Source organism: Poecilia reticulata, chromosome 12, assembly GCF_904066995.2.
Source record: "Poecilia reticulata chromosome 12, P_reticulata-male-v2, whole genome shotgun sequence".
NCBI lineage: Eukaryota > Metazoa > Chordata > Actinopteri > Cyprinodontiformes > Poeciliidae > Poecilia > Poecilia reticulata.
Window position 1 is genome coordinate 24,707,610 of NC_088841.1, and position 24,331 is coordinate 24,731,940.

General features: G+C 40.4%; 2 protein-coding genes across 12 annotated transcripts in view; one reads left to right on the forward strand and one right to left on the reverse strand.

Moving 5' to 3' along the window:
• LOC145554046 (uncharacterized) overlaps positions 1-23,376 on the reverse strand; it is a 45,683-nt gene extending 22,307 nt beyond the window's left edge. Inside the window, exons 1-7 of one of the 11 annotated variants that reach the window (XR_014090083.1) lie at positions 23,289-23,376; positions 15,123-15,324; positions 8,499-8,584; positions 8,075-8,353; positions 7,115-7,238; positions 6,043-7,050; positions 5,037-5,126 (exon numbers count right to left, since the gene is read on the reverse strand). Coding sequence is in view for 8 of the 11 variants with exons in the window: in XM_081613285.1 (XP_081469411.1) it covers positions 6,894-7,050; positions 7,115-7,238; positions 8,075-8,353; positions 8,445-8,496 (612 nt within the window). In the remaining 3 variants the exon portion in view is untranslated. Of the gene's footprint in view, positions 1-5,036; positions 5,127-6,042; positions 7,051-7,114; positions 7,239-8,074; positions 8,354-8,444; positions 8,585-8,987; positions 9,071-11,377; positions 11,434-15,122; positions 15,325-23,288 lie in introns of those variants that run through there. The other 10 variants (XM_081613290.1, XM_081613289.1, XM_081613287.1 and 7 more) reach the window with 10 other exon arrangements.
• On the forward strand, positions 9,038-23,609 carry atp8b5b (ATPase phospholipid transporting 8B5b). The gene is made up of 27 exons (XM_008424731.3): positions 9,038-9,136; positions 9,216-9,274; positions 10,605-10,718; positions 10,880-10,978; positions 11,072-11,133; positions 11,223-11,295; positions 11,394-11,464; positions 11,537-11,619; positions 12,708-12,866; positions 13,032-13,120; positions 13,536-13,729; positions 13,806-14,014; positions 14,393-14,436; positions 15,196-15,361; positions 15,853-16,041; positions 16,257-16,372; positions 16,451-16,615; positions 17,108-17,219; positions 17,313-17,418; positions 18,366-18,516; positions 18,638-18,821; positions 20,100-20,323; positions 20,396-20,479; positions 20,585-20,830; positions 21,440-21,578; positions 22,293-22,423; positions 23,241-23,609. The coding sequence occupies exons 1-27, from the start codon at positions 9,082-9,084 to the stop codon at positions 23,493-23,495; spliced, it is 3,579 nt and encodes a 1,192-aa protein (XP_008422953.2). The 5' UTR covers positions 9,038-9,081; the 3' UTR covers positions 23,496-23,609.
• The last annotated feature ends 722 nt before the right edge of the window (positions 23,610-24,331 follow it).

Sequence of the window (24,331 nt, forward strand, 5' to 3'; positions counted from 1 at the left end):
GCCACAAATGATGGAAAACATCAATTTCGATGTTTTCTAAAGGTCTAATTTATCATTGAAAATCATTTTCTTCTTGTATTTCATAAATTTGCTGATTTTACTTGTGTTGTCCCACCAAATCTAAAGATGATCAATAAAACCACATCTAATCCAAAGAGATTTGAGCTTTCCACCTGTTGTTGTTGTATTCAAACAAACCCCAGTTGTTTTCAGATATATAATGGCTGCAGACAGAGAAGGATGCAAAACCCTAAACCTAAAAGCTTACCCCATCCCTAATTAGTCTCCATTGTGTACATAAACAACACAAATAACCTGAATAACCTGTCAAACCACGAGTAAAAAAGTGTGTTTGGGCCAAAAGGTCAGCAGTCGTAGTTAGGTGCTGATTAGAGGTATTGATTCTCCTTGGCCTGATTTAACTGCTGCAGAAAGGTCATATTTCTCACCCAATGAGACTAAACTAATTAGTTACAATTGACACACATGTAAAAGTCATTATTTATTACATATAAATACTTTTGTTTTTAAATCATAGATAATTGGACGTATATAAATTATATTTACTGATAGTTTTAATTTCTTTCAAAATAGCCACCTTAGTTGTCATGGAAAATTAAGTTAAAACCGCCATTCTATTGAATGTGTTTGGTGTGAAATCACTTCCTACAAAACCTGAACCTGAAATCATTCATATTTTATTGATCTTGTGTTTTCTTTGTCTGGTGTATGTTTCTCAAAATGGCCGTCATGATTGTAATGGAGAATATATGTTTGTAATAAAATTGGCAGTAGGTATTAGCAATGGTACTGACAGCCAAATAACATGTTAGGTTCACTATACGCTAATTGGAAAACTAGAACCTCAGGTGAGCTAATGCCAAACTGTTAAACACATAAAACATTAAAAGTAGCCATTGCTAAACTACCAAATACTTTAAAAATTAGCAGAAACTAACGCTAGATAACCAAACATTAGTTTCTGATTATTTTTACTACTTATTATTTTAAAGTTGTATAAAAAGGATGACCAAAGTTGAAAGCACATGACGGGACATAAAGTTCATCCATGTCATAAAAACAGGGAACCTTTAATGTCCATTATTGGTTTAAAAAGCTGAAAATTAGCAACCATGTTGAAAAATGTTGGTCATCCTGAAACTCACGAGGCTGATGGGAAACCTGAGGGGTTAGCATGCTAATGCTATGCCTTTATCCACACTTGAATTATGTTTATGTTACACAGTAGAAAATGATGGACCAGGTCACTCCTGGTGTAACATATTTATTCAGTTCAAACTGTGAACAGAAAGTACAGCAGCTACAGTAGCTGCTCCTGATATCTGCGACAACAAGCTGTTTTCTCAGCAATGGCGGACTTCTTCATCCTGCCAGAGCGTCAACCGCTGATGGTGCTGAGCGTCCTCCGATAGCGAAACCCAGAGGTGAAAGTAAGGGGGTACGGCGTACACCCGTGTTTTAGATTTTCAAGAATAATCTAAAACACGACTTAATCAGTTAATAAATAACTTTTTTCCCATTTCATATTGTTTCTGAACTGTTCGTGCTTAGTTAGAGCAGCGGTGCGACACGTCGATCGCGGAAGGTTTTGAGTCGATCTCATTAGGTGACAAACTGAACGCCGCCAGCACGACGTCCTCTGACTCCTTATCAAAACGTTCATAACTTTATGAAAGAACAACAACAAAATCAACAAAACGTGTCAAAATTTATGACCCAACAAAATTAATAATCTCTTATTGTTTCATGCTCAATTCTGTGCGTTTCGGTTCCATTATAACAATAACTAGCAGAGCAGGAGTTTAAAATGAACTAATCAACCACCGCTGTGTTCATGGGAGGCTTATTAATGATAGCAAAATAAATATCAAGCCTGAAAACCTGATATCGTAACGGACTGAGTGTTTTAAACGTAACCTGTGCTCCGAGCGCACGAGGAGCGAGCGGTTGCCACGGCAACGGTTGTGCTTAAACGACAAAGAAGGAGAAAACAAAAAGGTGCGAGTGGTTTAAAGTTAATCATCTGTTCGGGTAGGTTTATCTTTGTTTACATTTGTCTCGGCGGATCACAACCGCCGTAATTTCTGAACGTTCAACAAACGACTAACTTTTACTAATCACCTCGTCCGTCTATACGTCATTTACAGCAAACATCAAACACGGTAAATATGTTTCATTAAGTATTTAACTAACAAATGGCTTCTACCGCGATAATTATGTGAAATGAAATGGTCTAATTTAAAAATAATAGTTGTATTGCTCTCTGGCATCTCGCTGTGAGCTCAGAGTCTGAGAGGCTTTTCCTCCTCAAACTACCGCAGTGAAGTTAGTTTCAAGTTGGATATTCGATATTCGAGCTCCGGGGAGTAGCGGCGTTTAGCTAAAGGTTGATCCGATTTATGAACGCTAATGTCGGCCGGCGGTTCTCCACCACTCCCGGCCGCAGCGCCCGAAGGTTCACTTAGGGATTGTCAACAAATTACCGAACCAAACCTTCCTCTCAAAGAATGTTAATAAATGCCTTGAATTGTAACACAATAACTAATTGAAAGTGCTATTTCATGCTTTTACATGAGACTCAATATCATCTATTAAATTTTAAAGTCATACAATATTTCAATTATTTTAATATTAAATAATAGAATGTTCTCTTCAATAGCTTCCAGGTCATGTGACCTATTGATTCAAAATCACTTCTAAATAATTATACAAGTCTCTGTAGATGAGGCACAAACTTTTGTTATCCATTTTTAGCCATTTTCCATTTTTTAGGAATTTTTTTACTCAAAATTGAGGGTTTTTCTTCAACAGCTTCCAGGTCATGTGACCTGTTGACTCAAAATCACTTTCAAATAATTATACTAGTCTCTATAGATGAGGCACAAACTTTTGTTTTCCATTTTTAGCCATTTTCCATTTTTTTAGGATTTTTTTGGTGAAAACTGAGGGTTTTTCTTCAACAGCTTCCAGGTCATGTGACCTGTTGACGCAAAATCACTTTCAAATAATAAACAATAAAAATTTGATTAGATTTTTTTTATTTGGGGGGTTTCTGTCCGAGACCACGTTCTGCACAACCAGGGTTTTGAAGGGATCCATTTTGGTGGCCTTGGGATCATGCCTCTGCTTTTGGCAGATGATGTGGCCCTTCTGGCTTCATCATGTCGTGATCTACAGCTTCACTGGAGCAGTAGTAGTAGTAGTAGTTGTAGTAGTAGTAGTAGTCGAGTGTGAAGCGGCCAGGAGGAGGATCAGTACCTCCAGATCCAAAGCCCTGGTCTTGAGCTCGAAAAGTCAGGTAAGATTTTCCTGACCCAAGTGGAGGAGTTTAAGCATCTTAGCATCTTGCTCATTGTTGGAGTTCATTCATTTCTGTCTCTGTTCACCACCCATGTTCATTAACCAGTTTCAGGACCCGACCAGAACCACTCATTGTAAATTGAGAAATAATGAGATTTGGTTATATATAAAAACAAGCTTTAATGCCAAAAGATGATCAAATTTCACAATCCATACATATCCAAATGGAACATCATGCTTCTTAGGTTACATTCACCATCCAGCTCTGGGGCCAAGTGACAAGAAGTCAAGTGAGGCAAAGATTGTAGCAAGTTTAGCTTTTTATTCATCTCTGCAATCTGAACCCTCCATAAACTGTACTCTAATCAGTTTCAGTCTGTTTACATATGACTGCCAGCAGTCACATATAAACATGGTTATGTATGCTTCAGCATGTGAGGCAGATGAAAGAGGCTAAAAGAGATGGAGGAAAATACAGAATCCATAACATTAAGAATGAGGAGAAAATGGAACAGAAAATCAATAGGCGGATTGGCGATTTTGAGTCAACAGGTCACATGACCTGGAAGCTATTGAAGAAAAACCCTCAATTTTGAGTAAAAAAAATTCCTAAAAAATGAAAAATGGCTAAAAATGGAAAACAAAAGTTTGTGCCTCATCTATAGAGACTAGTATAATTATTTGAAAGTGATTTTGCGTCAACAGGTCACATGACCTGGAAGCTGTTGAAGAAAAACCCTCAGTTTTAACCAAAAAAATCCTAAAAAAATGGAAAATGGCTAAAAATGGAAAACAAAAGTTTGTGCCTCATCTATAGAGACTAGTATAATTATTTGAAAGTGATTTTGCGTCAACAGGTCACATGACCTGGAAGCTGTTGAAGAAAAACCCTCAGTTTTAACCAAAAAAATTCCTAAAAAATGGAAAATGGCTAAAAATGGAAAACAAAAGTTTGTGCCTCATCTACAGAGACTAGTATAATTATTTGAAAGTGATTTTGAGTCAACAGGTCACATGACCTGGAAGCTATTGAAGAGAACATTCTATTATTTAATATTAAAATAATTGAAATATTGTATGACTTTAAAATTTAATAGATGATATTGAGTCTCATGTAAAAGCATGAAATAGCACTTTCAATTAGTTATTGTGTTACAATTCAAGGCATTTATTAACATTCTTTGACAGGAAGGTTTGGTTCGGTAATTTGTTGACAGTCCCTAAGTGAACCTTCGGGCGCTGCGGCCGGGAGTGGTGGAGAACCGCCGGCCGACATTAGCGTTCATAAATCGGATCAACCTTTAGCTAAACGCCGCTACTCCCCGGAGCTCGAATATCGAATATCCAACTTGAAACTAACTTCACTGCGGTCCTCAAACTACTTGTTTTTGCTTGTAGTGGAAATATTGATGTTAATGAGATTTTCTCCAGAATAATAACCTTTTTCAACCTTTATAGCTCCACTGTTGAAAATGAGGCTCTAACATTCACAGATGACAGTGAAATAAAATCCAGTCCAACATCTGGTTTGTGTTTTCTCCAGTAGAGGAAGTTTTGCTACTTCTGTTTTAGCTCAAACCTGAAACAATCGACCTCCTGACGAACACAACGTCCTGCAGAGTGTGTGTGAACACACCACTGGGTGTGTGTGTGTGTGTGTGTTTTGTGTTAACCGCTAATAACTCCAGTGCTGGTTTCTGATTGGCTGCGCTCACCTTTATTGCTGCTTTACAGGCCAGGTATCGACTCCTGCATGCAGATCCAAAGATCGCTGCTCTGTTTGCTCAGGGCCGTTACGGGTTTTCCTGCCGGGATCAGAACATCATCAGAACCTTTTGGACCTTCTTTGTTTCTCATTCACAGTCTGGATCTGAACCTGAATTCACCCAACCAGGAAGCAGAAAAACAACAGAACCTGTAAGATTTCACCACTTTTATCTGCTGTTTTCAGGTAGATTTGAGTTCTAAGTTATCAGAACCACTTTGTGGATCCAGATGTTTCTCTATTTTCTGCTTCTGAACTTTCTTTCCTTGATCACATGCAAATAGTCTGTTATGAAATGTATTTCCTGCTCCATTTCAGAAGCTCTTTCCTGATCAGAAGTAATAAAATAAACACGTTTTAAATCTATTTTCATTTTATCAAACTGGCAGATAAAACAAAAATAGGAGCGTTCAGTTTTTTATTATCTCTGTTAAAAAGGGAGAGGCTTCGGGTTTTTATAACTTTAGAGCAAAGATAAACTGAAGGACTTTCCAGGATGTGATATGACACATCTGTGATTACATGATTCTGACAAAAACATTTTATTCTAGGACCAAAAATAAACTATATTTCTCCTTCTTTTACAAGAAGTCAAATACAGATGGGAAATAACCAATATTCAAAATTACTACTTTAGAGTAAACATAATTGAAGCATTCTTTAAATGTATGTTTAACTTGTAAAGTAGATTTTTAATGAGTTAATCTTAACTTTCTGGTTCCCTTGGGTTTTGTCATGGTTTCATGCAACTTTCGAACCCACATGCAGAGAACACTCCGAGGTGTAGGAAAGGGTTTCTTATATTTATTGCACAGAACAACAACAGACAATGAAAAAGAGTTTCAGGGGTGGAGAACTGCCTGGCCGGGTCTCAGGGGTCCTGCTGTGCGGACAAACAAAGGTGAGTTCAAGTTCAGTGGGAGTTTTAAGTGATAAACGGAGATGTGCGATCTTACTTGGATGGATCCTGATCTTGACGGGGGAAATGAGGGGCTCCGGGATCGGCGGACTGAGTTGGCAGCGGGGAAGGGCGGACAGGTAGGTAGGGTCACTCGGAGGAGCTGAGACGGGCGCAACTGCCGGCTGGAGGACCTGGAAGACTTGGATCCGATGATTTTGGGAACCGGGACCCAGGAACCTATGGAGCCCTCCACAGCGTGGAGACCAACCCAAAGATCCGGTGACTGGTAGCACTTGGAGCTCAGGAGAGCTGATCCTTCAGCACGGGAATAATCTGAATTCACGCACAAGAGAAAAGACTGTCACTGAGGATTCTCAAATTATCCTGCACAAGAGAATTCACAGAGGCCGAAAGTACCATTACTGATCAACAATCTGGTGTCAAAGTATCGACAGATATAAGGACCGATAAAACGCAGGGAGAGTTTTTTGGACATAGCTTTTAATGGGATGTCTTTGGTAGACAGCCACACCTTATCTCCAGGAGAGAAGGAAGGGGCTGGTCTTCGCCTCCGGTCCTCAAAACGGCGGTTTTCTTCGGCTGTTCTGTTCAGAGCCGAAACCGTTTGGGTCCATATGGACCGGCAGCGGCGAATATGATGCTGAACTGAAGTTACAGAAATGTCTCTCTCGTCAGCAGGGAAAAGGGGAGGCTGGTATCCTAACGATACTTCAAATGGGGAGCGACCAGTGGCTGCAGACACATGCGAGTTATGTGCATACTCGATCCATGTGAGAAATTGGCACCAGCCAGAAGGATTATTGGAAGTGAGGCATCTCAAGGCGGACTCCAGTTCCTGGTTCAGACACTCTGTTTGGCCAATAGACTGCAGGTGATATCCAGAGGTTAAAGAAATTCTTGTTTTGAGTGCAGAACAAAAATGTCTCCAAACCTGAGATGTAAATTGGGGACCCCGGTCAGACAGGTCTCTTGCGGGATCCCATGAAGGCGAAAGACATGTTTCACAAGGAGCTTGGCAGTTTGCAGGGCAGACGGGAGCTTTCTTAAAGGAACCAAATGACATGACTTAGAAAATTGATCCACAATGGTAAGGATAGTGGTCATACCTTGGAATACTGGCAGTCCTGTCATGAAATCCACGGCGATGTGTGACCACGGGCGTCTGGGAACAGATAACGGCAGTAGGAGACCGGATGGGGGTAAGTGCAAAGCCTTGTTTCGGGCACAAACCTGACAAGAGAGAACATACTGCCTAACATCTTTACAGATGGACGACCACCAAAATCTCCTTGAGACCAGAGCAATCGTTCGGCTAACACCGGGATGAGCAGAAAATTTAGCCGAATGCATCCAACTAATCAGCCTGCTTCTGATACTGGTAGGAACATACATTCTATTCTCCGGACCAGTGCCAGGGTCGGGTTTCAACTGCTGAGCCTGTTTAACCAGGTCCTCAATCTCCCAAGTCACAGTGGCCACCGAACAACTGGGTGGAAGAATAGAGGTGGGAACCTTCACTGAGTCGTCAGGGGAATGGATTCTGGACAGGGCGTCTGTTTTGACATTACGGGATCCAGGCCGGTAAGAAATGGATAGATTGAATCTAGAGAAAAATAAAGACCAACCTGAATTCGAAAATCTACTGCAAAATCGGCAACTGTTTTTTGTCCTTGTTTTATGTTAGCCAAATCCCTGGAAGTCATGGTTCTGTATGTGTCCTGGTTAAATGCCTGTTTGAACTCCTTCAGAAACTCAGCAAAAGAAACGCCATAGTTATCGGGGGTGGAAAACCTCGCCTCGGCCCAATCCAAGGCTCGACCTGACAACTGAGAAATGATGAAAGAGATTTTGGCCCCGTCATCGGCGAAACAAATGGGTGGTTGAATATGATTGAACACTGCAACAAAAAACCTCTGCATTTGTTTACATCACCTGTAAACCTCTCTGGGTTTGGTGGCCGGTAGTCCGAAAACACGGGGTGGACCAACTGATTAGACTGGGCCTCACAAAGGTGAGTTCAAGTTCAGTGGGAGTTTTAAGTGATAAACGGAGATGTGCGATCTTACTTGGAGTGGATCCTGATCTTGACGGGGGAAATGAGGGGCTCTGGGATCGGTGGACTGAGTTGGCAGCGGGGAAGGGCGGACAGGTAGGTAGGGTCACTCGGAGGAGCTGAGGCGGGCGCAACTGCCGGCTGGAGGACCTGGAAGACTTGGATCCGATGATTTTGGGAACCGGGACCCAGGAACCTATGGAGCCCTCCACGGCGTGGAGAGCAACCCAAAGATCCGGTGACTGGTAGCACTTGGAGCTCAGGAGAGCTGATCCTTCAGCACGGGAATAATCTGAAGACATGCACAAGAGAAAAGAGAAAAGACTGTCACTGAGGATTCTCAAATTATCCTGCACAAGAGAATTCACAGAGGCCGAAAGTACCATTACTGATCAACAATCTGGCGTCAAAGTATCGACAGCGCCCTGCTGACATACCCCTCCACTGATGAGGAATATGCTGCAGGTGCGTGCAGCATCAGCGTGGACACACACCCTCCAGGAGAAACGCCTCTCAGCTCCCTCTGGTGGACAAAAAAGGAAGAGCAACCCCAGAACCCCAACAGGTTTAAATGTGACACTGAGTCATTATTCAAAGTAGGAAAAACAGGAAAACATCTCATTCTAGTGAGTTAGCGCTATAAATTTATTCATAAATCAGAAAATATTTTCAATATTGACACCAATTTTGTTAGATCTGGGTAATGTGTGCTGGCTGGTTGAACTTTTGACCTTTAAACGTTCAAGAATATTTTCAAAACAAAAGCAGCACAAACAAAAATATTTAGCAACACAAATATTTGACAGCAGTTGTGTTAGATGTGAAAAAGGTGGCGGCTTGTTTCTCTTCCAAAAGTCTGATTTTACATCATGAACGGTTTGAAACAAACAGATGTTTTAAATGACAGAATAAAACAAAATGGCCACCTTTCTTATTGAGAACTGAATCAGCGGCGGCTCTCTGCTCATCTGTTCAGGCTCATAATTCAGGTGGTGTGATGATGGATGAGCCGACCTAACGATGGGATCGGTCGTGTCGTTCTTTGGAAAGTTGTGTGGAGGGGAGAAGCAGAAAGGTGAGATCTGACAAACTTCATGACATGTTTGGTTGCTGTTTCCTCTCTGGTTTCACTTTTCATCTCCATCTTTTCCCAGAGGAGGAGAGACGGCTGCGAGCGAATGACCGAGCTTTCAACCTGACCTGGCCGTATGCTGTAAGTACGCGCTGAACCAGGGTCACTTTCTACTGCTACTCATCGTTTTGGCTACTGTTGGAAGTGGAAACAGACAAATAATATTATATAAAGCTTATAGATGCAATACTTAAAGCATATCCAGTATCTATTATTCAATATAACAATTGACTAATTTATTGGATGTCTCTAAAGTTTTCTTAAAAATTTCACATAAATGATTGTAAATCCTTTTTTTTTAAATAATGAATTGTGGCACTTATGGCTTTCCATACATGCTGGATGGTCAACTTGATAATAGGAAAGCTAAAGCTGCCACAATTCAATAAATTAAAAATACAACATTGATAATTAGACATGTAACAATTTTAATAAAACTTGAGAGGCACAAAGTAAATAATTTTTATAGAGGCCCTAAAATATATTGATTTTATTTATTCATTTAATTGTTTGATATTTGTATTTCCAGTATAATTCAAATGTTACAATAATTATTTATTACTAATTTTTTGTCACTGGTTGGAATATAAACTGAACTGAATCTGTTCTGAGGAGGAAAATTTAAAGAAAATAAAGAATCTAAAGTAATACATTATCAATCATGTTTTGAAAAGGTAAATATTAATTTGCAGGCATTATTGCATTTTGGGTTCATGTTTGATAACGTGTGCAAATTAAAAGTGTGTTTGGGTTTGTGGACTTTGTCCTGCTTGTTACATATTTGCAAAACATGCAAATATGTAATTAATGACATAAAATACTAAAACAAGCAAAGTTCATGTCATCTTGGTTATGAGATAAACTTTGATGGGTAATAAATAATTAGAACATAAAACAGATTAATTGTTAACCAGTATACTGATGCATCCTTTGCACATTTATGCACATTAGCACGGCTAATTTTAGCTTCTCTGCTAATTACATTGATAAAAATGTATTTGAAAAAATAAATACAAAAGTCATAATTTTTGGTTAACAATAAAGTAGAAAATCTCACAATAATCCACTTTAAAATCAGTAAAAATCACACATTGTTTTATTTCTATATTAGCTTCTCTACCGCAGCTCTACATTTTGAACATCCTGTCCTCAACCTTTCAAAATAAACTACTTCCTGTTGAAATATTCTAATATTACATTATGTTTGATGCACAGATGGTCAGAAAATAAATTAATGTAGAAGGAGAACATTCTATCATGTTTGTTTCGGATGGTTTAGAGATGCATTATGGGATACATGACATGTTTTATTAATGACTTTAACTTGGGGTGATTTATTTTTTATCTTTATTCCACATTTGATTTAGAAGACTTAATATTTTTAAACATTTTTATTCTTTTTGTTCCTCAGAAAAATGCCATCAAAACGTCCAAATACAACCTTTTCTCCTTCCTGCCTCTGAACCTCTTCGAACAGTTCAGCAGACTCGCCAACGCCTACTTCCTCTTCCTCCTCCTCCTACAGGTGGAACATTTCAGTTATTATTCTGAGTTGTTAATGTTTTCTGTGGTTTTAAATGTATAAATAAATATTTTTTTAATTGTGTAATGTGTATTTTTGCCTAAATCTGTGTAAATTTTAAGACTTTTTGCAGTAAAAATATTATGTTTTGTGTCGTTTGACAGCTAATTCCTCAAATCTCAGCTGTTCCCTGGTTCACCACTGCTGTGCCGCTTCTCATCGTCCTTTCAGTATCGGGGGTCAAAGATGCTAACGATGACATAGTAAGGATAAAAAACCAGCTGTTCCTACAGGAAACGGTGAAATCAAACATGAGAAAACAATGTTTTCTTCCTTTATCTATGTGAAATGAGCAGAACAGACACAAACAGGACAAGCAGGTGAATAACCGCCAGGTGAAAGTCCTGATACACAGAGAGTGAGTCACCGCTTCCAAGATTTTACCCATAAACACAGTTAGTGAGTTTTTATCATCCAGCCAGATAATTTAGAGGATTTTCTTTCCAGGCTGAGAGACGAAATATGGATGAACATCCAGGTTGGAGATATAATCAAACTGAAGAGCAACCAGTTTGTTCCAGTGAGTCTGGACTTCTTAAAGTGGAGATTTTATTATTTTTTTTAATGTAAAATGTGTGAAAGCTGAAGCCTCTTTTCCTGACCTGATGGTCCGTTCAGGCCGACCTCCTGCTTCTGTCCAGCAGCGAACCTCTCAACCTGATTTATGTGGAAACAGCCGAGTTAGACGGGTGAGTGAAGATCCAGAAACGCCTGAACATGCAGCTAAACTGTGCGTCTTACGTCTTCCTGGTGTCACTCAGGGAAACCAACCTGAAGGTGAAACAGGCCCTGACCGTCACCGGGGAGATGGGAGACAACGTGGACAACCTGTCTGCCTTCAAAGGTAACAAGCTGAGATTCCTGATCATCTTCAGCTGCAACCAGATAAAGACACTTAGCCTGTTCTTTTCCTCACAATCTGACTGGAAATTAGAGAAAAGCTGTCATGTCTTAGGACAGTAAAGATGGCCGAAATTCATTTTTAATTTCCAGAATAATGAATTCTGTACAGACATGAACTGGAAAGCTGCTCAGGAGGGAAGAAGCCATCGCTCCAAAAGCCAGATTACAGTCTGGAGAAGCACTCAGACATGGCCTGTTGTCTGAGGAAACTGAAACTAAAATGTTTGACCATAATTTGAAGGAATAAGGAAGAAACTTGCAAGCATCAGAACAAAATCTCATGGATGACATAAAGAGGGACTGGAGCACTTCAAAAAATAGCTGCCATCATGAGGAACGATTAGTTTAAAAGGAAATTCTACCAAATAGTAGAATAGTAGATATTTTTTCAAAGCTTAAAAAATATTTTAAACATGAAACAATTAGATTGATTTAAAGGGGACCAATTATACAAAATTCACATTTTGAACATTTTTATTCTTACATTTGTGTCTCTAATGCTAGTAAAAACAAAAACAAACACTTAAAAAACACCCAGGAACTTTTTGGCTACTAGTTAATGTTTTCTTGTTGTCTGAAAAATTTTTTGTTTTTAAAACCTCTTAATTGTTGAGTTGCATTCCACAGGCACTGCACCGTTACCTAGCAACCCTAGCAGAGCCCAGCACCGTTACCTAGCAACCCTAACAGAATTCTGCACCGTTACCTAGCAACCCTAGCAGAGCCCAGCACCTAGCAACCCTAGCAGAACTCTGCACCGTTACCTAGCAACCCTAGCAGAGCCCAGCACCGTTACCTAGCAACCCTAACAGAGCCCTGCACTGTTACCTAGCAACCCAAATGGAATTCCAGCACATTTTACTATAATTTCATTATCTAAAAATGACTTTGTGCAAAAAATGTTCTGTATCACCTCTAAACCTGTACTAAGCTGTTCAAGGAAGCATAATAAGTCACCTTTAATGTCAGACTATGAGAAACAAAAAGGTTTCTTGTAAACATCTGGATGCTAATGTCTGTGTTTTTCAGGTGAAGTTCGATGCGAGCCTCCAAACAACCGTCTGGACAAGTTCAAAGGGACTCTGACTGTGGATGGACAGCAACACGGGCTGGACAACGACAAGATCCTGCTCAGAGGATGCACTGTGAGGAACACAGAGTGGTGCTTCGGCTTGGTCATCTTCGCAGGTAAGAATCCCTCCCTGCGGCCAGAGCAGCAGCTGCTTAGGTTGTAGTGGAGAGATACTTTGAAATGGTCTCAATGAGTGATTTCCATGCAGACTAGACGTCTACAAGAGTTTTCCTTAACTTTCAGTAACTGGAATAACTGCCTCTGTGTTTGGTTGTTTTCAGGTTCTGACACCAAACTCATGCAGAACAGCGGGAGAACCACGTTTAAACGGACCAACATCGATCAGCTGATGAACATCCTGGTGTTGTGTGTGAGTTCAAGCATCCACAATTTAAAAAATGTTATAATACAAACAGTGGTGAAAAGTTAGCTGCGCTAACTCTAAAGCAGCCATCATTAATAATCTTTTCGCTAAAACGCTAAACCAGCATTTTATTCGGTGAAAGCTAATGAAGAAGCAATAATGTGGTAAACTCTGCCATGTTGATACCCACCATCAACAGTAAAGAAAGTACTTTACTCTTTACTGTTTAGTAAAGAAAGTTTACTAAACAGCCACATAAACGAGGCTTTATAATTTATCCAGAAAAAGAATTTAAGGGAAGTCTTAATGTTTTCAATGACAGTAAAACCACTAAATGAACAATTAGCTTCATTATTTGCGCATTTGCAGAAGTGTGTCCATTGCTTTTCGCTGATTGAAGATAATCCTCCATTTTTGCTAGATCTTTGGTTTCCTGGCAACCATTTGCGCCATCATGACGGTTGGCCACGCCGTCTGGGAGGTGAACGAGGGCTCGGCCTTCACCGCGTTTCTTCCCCGCCAACCAGGCGTTGACATTCCTCTATCGTCCTTCTACGCCTTCTGGTCCTACGTCATCGTCCTCAACACGGTGGTGCCCATTTCTCTCTACGTCAGGTTCGTGAAGTCGATAGCTTTAGCAGCAGTAGCCACGGTGCTACGTGGAAACTCAGCGTTTTGTCTGGTTTTTCAGCGTGGAGATGATCCGCCTTGGGAACAGCTTCTTCATAGACTGGGACAGGAAGATGTACTATCCAAAGAAAGACACTCCAGCCCAGGCGAGGACGACCACGCTCAACGAGGAGCTGGGTCAGATCAAGTACATCTTCAGCGACAAGACCGGCACTCTGACGCAGAACATCATGACCTTCAACAAGTGCTCCATCAACGGGAGGAACTACGGTAGGAATCTGACACCTGCTGAGTTTCTTTGTGTTTATTTTGGTAGTAGTTTGTTGTATTCAGAGAGAGGTTTTTGGGGAAGAAGTACTTTCTAGATAACCCTTGTTGTCTAGTAAAGCAGTAGAACCAGTCCTTGACTCATCCAGTGTCCATCGGCTGCCTGAACTAATTCACACCTTAACTCTAAAAATGTTGTTCTGTTGGTCTGACTTTAAATTTCACATCAGTACAATAGATTTCCAGCTACAGCTGCTGCTTCTCCATATCACTAGCAACCAGTTCAGGTGGTTCAGGCATCTGAATGCTCCGCGGCCATCTAATGTATTCTTTGAATGTTGAAAATGAGTTGATTCTGACAAACGTTTCTCTTTTTTTCAGGTGAGCTATGTGACATTTCTGGCCAAAGGATCGAGATAACGAAGGTAAAGCATCTTCAACCGGCGACACCTTGTGCTCTGAGACACAAGATGCAGCTCAGATTAATTTGTTAGCTCTGCTAATGCTAAAGTCCTACACCATGCTAGTATTTAGTGGTAGCTAATGCTAAAGTAATAAATAGCTAAATTCAACACTAGTGATACCCACCTTGTATCAACTGAACGTTTACGAAACAGCTAAGTAAAGAATTTATAATTTATCCAGAGAAATCAGTTTAGGGGAAGCTAAGTGCGCTAAGTGTTTTCAAAGTTAGTAAAAAATCTGCCCCACTATTAACAGATTAGTGGAAAAGTGCCCACCACTGACTAAAAGTAAAGATCTGCAGTTTAACAATGTGGTAGAAATCAACAGTGGGAAAACCACATTTAATCATTACTTCCCCTAACTAACATGGTGTTTAGCAGAAGCTAATGCTAAAGACCAAAAGCGCTAAATTCTGCCATGTTGAAATAGACCATGTGTCAACTGTCAGCTGCATCTTTGCACAACAAAGTAATATTGGGCTTTATAATTAATCCAAATAAATTATTTTAGAGACAGCTAAGTCACCTAAATATTTTCAAAGTTTACAAAATTGTTAAATAAAAAAATGAGCTCCGCCCATTAGCGGATTAGTCTAAGTTTCTTCACCACTCTATAAAAGTAAAACAATGCAGTTTATCAAACTTACCACTGATCAATTTATGTTGATAAAAACGCTCTGGCCTCACAGATATATGCTGAGTAATGAATGTCCTTTGCAGAACACGAAGAGAGTGGACTTCTCCTGGAACCAGCTGGCGGATCCGAAGTTCATCTTCCATGATTTCAACCTGATGGAGACGATGAAGAAGGGAATCCCGGAGGCCCAGGCCTTCTTCCGCCTGCTGGCTCTGTGCCACACCGTCATGCCGGAGGAGAAGAAAGAGGGTCAGGGTCCAACATTCATCTGTTTTTAACACAAGCAGCAGATTTCAGCTGATAATAGACCTCAAAACTGTAAATGTGCTCTTCTAGTACAATGAAAAATTTAATATTTAAAATATATTCTGTAGAACTACATTAAAAACCAAAGGGTTGTGAATACATAACAGCAGTAAAACCAGCTGACCAAATGTGCTGGAGCCAGTTGAATGTGACGTTGCATTCAGAAGGTTTTTGAAATGGCTCATTTTCCAGACATCAGAAAACATTAACTTATTGGTGAGAAACAGCTCAGTGTTGTCTTTGACAAAGAATTGAGATTTAGCATCTTTATTGGATTCTGTGGCAGATTTTGATTAGGTGTTTGGCAACTGCCCAGGGCAGCATGAGAGTAGAGATCACCAGGCTAAATATAAAATAAATACTAAATAATTATGTATATTTAATCATTATTGCCTCCATGAAACTCCTGTCTTGTCCTCCGTGTCGTCTGCCAGGGAAGCTCAACTATCAGGCTCAGTCGCCAGATGAGGGCGCTCTGGTGACGGCGGCGAGGAACTTTGGGTTTGTTTTCCGATCGCGGACGCCGGAGACCATCACGGTCATGGAGATGGGGAAGAAAGTTACGTATGAGCTTCTGGCTGTTCTGGACTTCAACAACGTGAGGAAGAGGATGTCTGTGATTGGTAGGTGTGTGTGTGTGTGTGTGTTTGCGTTTGTTTGTAATACGTTGAGAGGACAATTTTCCTGACACATACTACGTTGTGGGGACCAATTGCTCCTTGTGGGGGCCAAAGCCTTGTCCCCAGAAGGGGAAACCCTGTTTATGGGTCAGGGGTCGGATGGACCAACCATTGATGTCTTATTTACCAAGTGTCGTCTCTTTAAATCTCCCTCCCAGTCCGTGACCCTGAGGGCAGGATGACCCTTTACTGCAAAGGCGCAGACACCATCATCTATGAGCGACTGCATCCGTCCTGCTCCAAGCTGAAGGACGTCACCACCACACACCTGAACGTGAGACGTTACCACCAACCGTCTGATTTACCTCTGAAAGGAGAAACGCTTTAACGGCTCTGAAATGTTCAAAACCAGGAGTACGCAGGCGACGGGCTTCGCACTCTGGCTCTGGCCTACAAACACTTGGAGGAGAGCTACATGGAGCGCTGGCTGGAGCGCCACCATGAGGCCAGCATGGCCATCGAGGGACGCGAGGACAAGCTGGACGTCCTCTATGAAGACATAGAAACGGACCTGATGGTCAGAGCTGCTAATGACACTGACTACCAGGGAGGAGTTACAACCAGAGCTATGCTAGTTAGGATGGATGGATGGATGGATGGATGGATGGATGGATGGATGGATGGATGGATGGATGGATGGATGGATGGATGGATGGATGGATGGATGGATGGATGGATGGATGGATGGATGGATGGATGGATGGATGGATGGATGGATGGATGGATGGATGGATGGATGGATGGATGGATGGATGGATGGATGGATGGCTTTTGGTCTTTAAAATACCAACATTTCCACATAACTTAATATTTTGTTCTGTCTGATTTTATAATTTTTAAATACTAAATGATTGATGTTTTGACCAGTTACTCACTTCTTGAGTCGCCTTCTTACCATTTTTTTCCTCTCTAGTACAGTTGTTTGCTCTTCCCTCCTCTGCTTATAACAGATGATGGCTAAGAAGAACATCGGGACTTTAAAGTTGCTAACTGCTAACTTTGCTTCCAGCTGTTGGGAGCCACAGCTGTGGAGGACAAGCTGCAGGATGGCGTCCCTCACACCATCGAGCAGCTGGCCAAAGCTGACATCAAGATCTGGGTTCTGACCGGAGATAAACAAGGTTTGCACCCAATGTGCCTTTAACCCCATTCATTCTATTTAATTTAATTTAACTCATCCGTTTAATCTGTAATTAATTTATTTTACTTCACAGAAACAGCAGAAAACATTGGATATTCCTGCAACATGCTGAGAGACGAGATGAAGGACATCTTTGTTGTGAATGCTAACACAGCTAACGAGGTCAAAGAGGAGCTGCAGTGAGTCAATCAGTAACTATTTATTGTTGGGTCTTCTGATTATTTTTACTACTTACAACCAGCAGTAAATGCAAGCCATGCTTTGAAATTCAAACAAAGATACAGCACCTTTCATACTGACGAGCACACCTAATAAACATGGATCTTAAATTAATTTATACATTATTAAAGTTTACACTAAAAATTAAGACAAGTACAACCTCTAATTTGAGATGCTTGTCTTCAAAAAGGACATGTGGGAGAAAATGCCTTTCGGCTAAAGCAGACATGTTGATTTTCACCCTAGTTATGTCCAAATCTACTGTCAGAGTGGCAGAGGAAAGGCCGCTAGCTACAATGTTAGCTAATTAGCATAAGCTAATGCTAAAGTGCTATACCATCTCAGTTTTTAGCAAAAGCTAATGTTAAAGAGCTATACCAACAAAGCATTTATCAGACATTAATGCTAAAGCACTATACCAACACGGTATTTAACATAAGCTAATGCTAAAGAGCCATAACAACTTAGTACTGAGCAGAAGTTTATGTGAAAGAGGTACACCAACATGGTATTTAGCACAAGCTAAAGATAAAGCTTTATACGACATGGTATTTTATGGAAGCTAATGCTAAAGAACTATACCAACAAGTGATTTAGCATTAGCTAGTGTTAAAGTACAATGCTAACACAATATTTTACCAGAGCTAATGGTTAAAAACTATATCAACACGGTATTTAGCAGAAGCTAATGCTAAAGCAATAAATTCAACACTGTTGAAACACCTACCATGTCTCAGGAACATGGTAGGTGTCCTCACATACAAACATGCCATCCAACTCCACCAATATGCCTTTTCACAATAAATCCCTTGATAACTCATAATTTATCTCTGTCTTAACTATGATTTTATGAAAACTGACAAATTAGCCATGAAATTTAGTTAGCTGCCATCTTTCTCATTTTCAGGAAAGCCAGAAGAAAAATGTGTCCCGGATCAGTAGAGAAGCTGAAGGTGATCAAAGCTCGAGCCGGCCTGTTTTGGCTCCAGAAGATCCAGACTGTACCGGATGAGAGAGTAGACGAAGAATATGGCCTGATTATAAATGGACACAGCCTGGTAAGAAGCTGTTTTAGGCACCAAACAGTTTCAGTTATTTTCTGAATCAGAGAGAAGAATGCAGTCTTTGGGTAGCTGGAGTTATAGCGCCTATGGAAGTGTGTGAACTCTTCGTCTTTAGGCCTACGCACTGCAGGAGGACTTGGAGTTGGAGCTGCTGAGGACGGCATGCATGTGCAAGACGGTGATTTGCTGCAGGGTCACCCCTCTGCAGAAGGCCCAGGTGGTTGAGCTGGTCAAGAAGTACAAGCAGGCCATAACTCTGGCCATTGGAGATGGAGCCAATGATGTCAGCATGATCAAGGGTAAAAATCAGAAATGAGAGTTTAAGTCCAACTAAAGTTTCTCCTATACTTCACCTGAAGCGTCAAAATTGACTCTCATTGATGTAGTTGAAAATTGGGTCATCTGGTTTGCAGGAATCCATCTTCTTTCCTTTCTGATACTGTTCAACAGAGGTCTGTACAAAGTGTTGCATGATTGGTCAGGAGTTTTTGAGCATGTTGCTGTCCAAGTGAATTTGATCAACGAAGGACCAACTGCAGACTACCAGTCCAATTCCACTCTCCGGTTTTTGTATCCACGGGCAGCCTGAATGGTTTTGAGCAGCAGCGGGTTGTTGGACAAAGTGAGGCACTATGAATATTTGTACAATTCCTCACTAAATATAAATTGTTATAAATAGATTGTTAAATTGGTAAAAACTCCTCAATGGAAATTGCAGCGTATTGTTTACAATGTCTGCAGAAAGGTGTGCTGCTTTGTCTGTGACCGTTTTGTTACTGATATGCTTTGGGCGTGATCGAATCAGGAGAGGTGACTCCAGGTGGTTTGTGATGTATGTGAACACCAAACGGACCAGAGACCGCTCCAAAAGTCGACTATAACGCAGGGCATTCTGGGTAAATACAACCACAACAAACATCCTAGCCTAGCTCTAGTGGGAGAAATGAGCTGTGGTCTTTAGCCAAAGACAAAAGAGAAATCCTACAACTGCTAAAATCTGAAGCTACTCCATTTTTGTTTAAATTTTGCTAAGAAGGAAGTTGTGGTCAGTGTCTTCTTCTGAGATTTCTGTAGTTTCATTCAGTGGTTCTTGGGGCAGTGCCACCACAGGTGAGGAGGGGAACAGATTTGGCTCATCTGATGCAACACAGTGTGAAACAAACTGCACCAGAAATGTAGCAAAAGTTGTAATTTTGATCACCAATTGAACTGATTTACCAGAATATCAGGCATCCCTGATAGACCAGGCTATCAGGGATGCCTGGTCTATCAGTCAACACATGACCACGTGTTGACTGTTTGGTATCGACTGAAAGTGTCGCAATCAGCTCTCATTCACGTAACCATACAAAAATTGTGTCGTTTTTGAACGATTCTTCACTAAATAACTGCAAAGATTGTCAAAAGGCTAAAAAACTCTGCAGAAAGACGTGTCTCTCTCTCCATGACTGTTTTGTTGTGTACAAAACGTCCCTCAGCTATTCATCAGCTGCTCAGCTTTGAGTGAATTGTGGGAGAAGGTCCAGGGACCCTGCAGACTGAAAAACGAGTGACGGATCTCGTTGTTTTGCTTCTAGCTGCTCATATCGGCGTGGGCATCAGCGGTCAGGAAGGGATGCAGGCGGTTCTCTCCAGCGACTTCTCCTTCGCCCAGTTCCGGTACCTCCAGCGCCTCCTGCTGGTGCACGGCCGCTGGTCCTACATTCGCATGTGCAAGTTCCTGCAATATTTCTTCTACAAGAACTTTAGCTACACCCTTGTTCACTTCTGGTACGGTTTCTTCTGCGGCTTCTCTGCTCAGGTGAGTTAAAAGTCCTGAGGGAAGAAAGTTGACGCTTTGTGTGGATGTTGACTGATGCTTTTGTGGTTCCAGACTGTTTATGATGACTGGTTCATCACCCTGTACAACATGGTTTACACTGCTACCTCAGTTCTCGCCTTGGGCCTCTTTGACCGGGTAGGAGGAGTCTTGTTATTTTTCATTTAAAAGTCAGAGTCATGGTGGGCTAGATCCTGCTCTGGTCCCTTAGCTTCGTACCTTTTCCTGTTGTTTCTCTCGCAGGACGTCAACGACCGCTGGAGTTTCCGATATCCTCAGCTCTACTCTCCCGGCCAGCTCAACACGTTTTTCAGTAAAAAGATTTTTGTCCGATGTGTAATAGTCAGCACCTACACCTCCCTGGTCATCTTCTTCATCCCGTGGGCAGCCATGCAGGACTCCGTCCGAGGTGACGGCAAAGCCGTAGCGGACTATCAGTCCTTCGCTTTGTTGACACAAACCAGCTTGATGATAGTAGTGAGCGCTCAGGTAAGACATTCTTTGCTGTTTTGATGTCTTCAATGTTTTAGAGTCCTTGTCAAACGGCGATTTGACTAAAGGCCGAAGGGTTGGAGTCCCAATTGACGGCGTTTCAACTAAAGTCTGAAAAACCTAGAGGTTGGAGTCCTTGTCAAACGGTGTTTTTGACTAAATTCCCATCGGGTTAGAGTCCCAGGTAAACTGGGACTCTAAAATGGGTGCAGGTTTTAATGTTTTTATCTTTTTTAAATCTTTTTTTATCTCTTTCTCTTTCTCACTCTTCATTCACCGTCATATGCTGTTTTTTTATTATGTAAAGCACTTTGAAATGCCTTGCTGCTGAAATGTGCTATGCAAATAAAATTTGATTGATTGATTGAATATCATTTATTATATAATTGCTAGGTTTGTATGAATTTTTGCATGCTTGGTTATGGAAAAAAACATTTCTAGCATATTTTAAATGATGCATGTTGGTGTGAAATTGGCAGCCCCACCTTGTTCAAATTAAACTAAATTGGTGTTGAACGTTTTAGTAGCACAGTTGACATGATTCCTAACTTTTGAGCTTATCGCCAAAGAAAACTGAGTAAAAACCTGATTTTTCATTTTTTTCAGATGTTTCTTGACACTTTTTACTGGACAGCGATTAATCAGTTCTTCCTGTGGGGCAGCATTGCTGCCTACTTCGCCATCACATTTACTCTTTTCAGCAATGGCCTTTTTTTCATGTTCACCTCCAGTTTCCCCTTCATCGGTGAGTAAATTTAGCTTTTTATCATGTCAAACACTTATTTTAGCAAAAAAATGTACATTAATTTATAAGAAATGAAGGAAAGTTAGTTTGAATATCCTAAATTAAGTTTTTTAAGTTATACTTACATACAATGTAAATACCAATTTTTGATGGGATAGATTTATACACCCCTTTTCATAAAGTAATATCTTCCATCTATCTACATTTTATAGCTGCTTGTTCTTGAAGTGTCGTTGGATGCAAACCAATATAATAATTTAAAAAATATGGGACTTAAAAATTGTGCCTAGTGGAACTCCATTGCTAAAATTATAACATCTTAATAAAAAACAGTTTAAAAAAGCTCCCCTTTAACAGGAATAAATCAGGCTCAGTGCAGTTAGATGAAAAACTGAGAGAATATAAAGTTAATATTTTTAAATAACAGGAAATTGTGCAAACTGGAGAGCAGTAGGAAAACCAAGTGGTCAGTTTGTCTCCAGCAGTTTATAGTAGGATTTCTACAGAAATGTGCAGTTTGGGGTTTTAACCACTAGATGTCACTATTACCTCCAAATCTGAGACTTTGGCTTCACTAATAATTTGTGGCTGAAAGTTAAATCCTTTCTTTTGTATATAATCTGCTGCTTTTAACGGAATAGACTTAATTTGTTCTTATTTTTCATGTGTCTAAATTGCCTGTGTGGTAATAAACTGTTGTAAAATGTATTTCAGGCACAGCGAGGAACAGTTTGAAGCAGCCGAACGTGTGGCTGACGATACTCCTGACCTGTCTTCTCTGCGTCCTGCCCACTGTGGCTTATCGCTTCCTCTGCATGCAGCTCCGTCCCACCATCACTGATAAGGTGGGGAACCAAAAATCAGGAGCGTTTTACTGTATCGACATACGTTAAAGCCATATGATGTGTTTGAACGGTTGTTTAAAGCAACATGTAAGTGCAAAAATCTGATAAAAAGAGATTTACATCTAATTCATCTAATTTATGATTTTATAGCGAAACTAATTTTCCAGGAGAACCATGGAGACCATTGTATGACGGCGTATCAAGGCCATTGTAGATAGAAAAATAATTAGGGTAAAATTCTGCCAAAACAGTCAGAAATTTTGAGAATAATCTCAAAAATGTAGAACATTTTTTTTAAATTTTTGAGTGTGAAGTCAAAAATGTGCTAAAAATTCAGAAACTTTTAGGCTAACCTTAGAAACCTCCTTGAAAAAAATTTGAAATTTTTGTTAAAACTCAAAAACTGTATAGAAAAAACTGACAAAATTCTGACAAAAAGTTCTATACATTTTTTTTTGGAAAAAATGTGGAAAACATTTTCTTAAAAAACTCAGAAATATTGAGATCAGTATCAGAAATTTTCTAGAAAAAATAAGGAAATTTCCAAGATTTCAAAAGTAAAAAAAAAGATTTCATAAAAACTTAAACGACCCTCATACATCGTTGAACAATGGTGAAAAATGGCCGCCATTTTGATTTTTTTCCAGTGGCTAACGTTTTTCTTTTTCTTTTTCCAAAAACCTAGCCCCTGAGAACAATATTTATCTGAAATATTTACTTAACTTCAGCACCATGACGCGGAACAGTGTCAGTATTTGCTCAACAGAAGGTTTGTAACTAGATTCAAGCTACATTTGACCGCCCTGTCCCGCTCCAGGTGAGGTTTAAGGCTCGGAAGGAGGGACAGCCGGCTCCGGCTCCTTACCGGCCGCCTCCACGGCGCGTCAGCACCCGCCGCTCCAGCTACGCCTTCTCCCACTCCCAGGGCTACGGGGATCTGGTAACCTCCCGCAAATTCATGCGCATGAAGCGGCGACAGACCCTGTTCGGCAGGAAGGTGTCTCCGCTGGTTAAGAACCAGCCGCAGCGATATCGGACCATAACGGAGGAGACGGAGGAGTCGCAGACATAAGATGCGTTCAGGGACTGAATTACTGTTGTTATCTGTGTCGTTATTTTGATACCTAACTGAGAACTGGATGGATGCCGGAGGAAATCAAGGCGTCATTAAAACACTGAAATAGTGTTATTGTTTGTATTATTATTATTATTGAAAAGAGTTTATTCACATATTCACAGTGTCGAACCTGGTGGAGTTCGATGCGGACGGGTTCCGGTATGGTTTACTTCTCTGGCGTTAGACAAGAAAGGGCGCCATCCTGTGGTGTGAAGAGTGTAAGCGCAGTATTCAACTATCTGCACTCCATGATGGTTTGTTGTTGTTGTTGTTGTTCCTGTTTTTGAGAATCTTTAAGTAACATTTTGTCTGCTTCTCTGAAACACTATTTGGCCTTTATGGAACATTTATTATATTTTAAACAGAAAAGTGCAATATACCAATTTACATACGATGAAAATGTCCCAGATGTCAGAGTTCTTCCATGTTTATAACATCAAACATGTTTAAATATTAGTTAAAAGATAACCAGAGAATTCAGTTTTTAAACAGATGTGTTTATTATTAAGAGAGGAACAAAATCCAAAGTGGGATTGATTATTGGAGCTAATAATTACATAATAATGGTACATTTACGCTCCAAATTAACGTGGAACTCAGTGTTTCTAATAGAAATAAATTATTTTCTTCCTGGTTGGTCTTCAGTTTCTGATCTCAGCTACTTTTTTGTCTTCTTCTGTTTTATATTCCACATCAGGAATCTGGTTGTAATTACCTTCTATCTCCACTAGGTGGAACAACTTCTCACCTTTTCACGTCACTGACGTTTATGATTAATACAATTTTACGTC

Coding starts and splice junctions, on each gene's coding strand:
- atp8b5b (XM_008424731.3), top strand. CDS start 9,082: ATGGGATCGGTCGTGTCGTTCTTTGGAAAGTTGTGTGGAGGGGAGAAG. Junction 15,362..15,852: donor GCCGGAGGAGAAGAAAGAGG/GTCAGGGTCCAA, acceptor GTCGTCTGCCAG/GGAAGCTCAACTATCAGGCT. Junction 16,042..16,256: donor GAAGAGGATGTCTGTGATTG/GTAGGTGTGTGT, acceptor TCTCCCTCCCAG/TCCGTGACCCTGAGGGCAGG.